This window comes from Gavialis gangeticus, unplaced genomic scaffold, assembly GCF_001723915.1.
Source record: "Gavialis gangeticus isolate Ggan-Ray unplaced genomic scaffold, GavGan_comp1, whole genome shotgun sequence".
In the NCBI taxonomy this organism is placed as follows: Eukaryota; Metazoa; Chordata; order Crocodylia; family Gavialidae; genus Gavialis; species Gavialis gangeticus.
Window position 1 is genome coordinate 138,052,131 of NW_017729025.1, and position 1,573 is coordinate 138,053,703.

At 36.6% G+C, this 1,573-nt stretch overlaps 1 protein-coding gene across 1 annotated transcript in view; it reads right to left on the reverse strand.

The window, feature by feature from the left end:
• Positions 1-1,573, reverse strand: part of COPB1 (coatomer protein complex subunit beta 1) — a 40,982-nt gene that overhangs the window by 22,720 nt on the left and 16,689 nt on the right. The window contains exon 8 of the mRNA XM_019519630.1: positions 63-182. Coding sequence (XP_019375175.1) covers positions 63-182 — 120 coding nt within the window. The remainder of the gene's footprint in view (positions 1-62; positions 183-1,573) is intronic.

Below are 1,573 nucleotides of genomic sequence, written 5' to 3' on the forward strand. Positions count from 1 at the left end.
AATAAAAGGTAAAACAAAACCTAAAATAGCCTTTCCAAAGGGAAAACGTGCAATCTGCTTACTTGTAACACCCGTTCATGAGCAGGATGCTCCTTCAGTTCAACCAAACGGTCCAAGACAATAAGCTTCACATTGTTATCACTTTCTTTAATAATCAAATCAATATAGCATTGAGCTGCTGCCTATAAAAGAACAGAAGCAATATTTCAAAAAAGAAAAAAGAAAGAACACCCTATATTGAAAGAGAACACCAATTCCTGTGGGAAATCCAGTCAAGAAATACATTAAAAATATGAGCATTTGTTTTAAATAACCTATAAAAAAAATGCTGCTGAATACTTGTTTATGACTTAATTGCTCAAACTACCTTATCCATTAAGGTCTCATCTAATTTATACATTACCAAGAGCCTTTTGCATATTCTAAAATGCAGTTTTAGCTACTGAGTAATGAGGCTGATCAAAAATATCCATTTTTACTTTTTAGTATAGCATCAAGTTCCAGAGGCAATGGTGAGGCAGAACGTTCAAATAAATTACATCTGTTCTTCCAGCTCAGAAAAAAGTCATCTCACCAGCACTGTCTGTATTCATGCTAAAAGTGTCCCAGGCTAGAAACAGGGTCTGCTTTTATGGTTCAAACAAAACATAAGCAATGGTACAGTGGTAAGGAAGCAAATCAACTTTTCAGAGTATACTTTTCTTATGTTAATAAAAAATGCATTAAAATTCATATGGCTACGAGTATGAGGGCTTGATCTAAAAACTCTAAACAGAAGGACTGCCATTCATGCTTTGGGTTAAACTTTATATGTACACCAGGGATAATTAAACTAAACCAAAAAACAAAATTTTAGCATACCTAAATACGGTTTTAAATTTCACAGCTTCTAACTACAGTATTGAATACAGCCAAATAACCACACTGGAGTAAAGAAAATTAAAAAAAAAAAAGGAATACTCCATTTGACTTTGAAACTACCATTTCAAGTACTTGTGACCTGTTTCCTTAATCCTGGATTTTACTGAATAAGCTTGTGTGCGAGTTTAGTGTTTACATCATGTCAGATCAACAGCCCTGGGTACTACAATTGTCTGTTCATCAATGAGACACAAATAAGGGTCAGCACTAATATACAATTGCATTAACTTTTCCCCCCCACTATATTATTCAAACCTTCCATGCTGAATTAAAACACACTTTCATCCTGTTTCTAAAAGGATACAGGATCATAAGAAAGTCAGGCTGGAAGGGACATCACAAGGTCATCTAACCTAGCCCCATGGTCAAGGCAGAATCATTTCTGAAGAAGCCATCCCAGCTAAGTGCCTGTCCAACTTACTCTTGAAGTTTTCTAGGGATGGAGATTCCACAAATTCTCTAGGTAGCTTGTTCCAATACTTGACTGCCCTCAGTCAGAAAGCTGCTCCTAATCTCCAACCCAAGTTCGCTCTGCTGCCCCTTAAGGTTATTGGTCCTGTCCTGTCCCATACAGCCACAGAGAAAAGCCCACCTTTATTCTCACTATAATCCTTAAGCCTGTGCGAAGCAGCTAGTATTCATTTCAGATTCG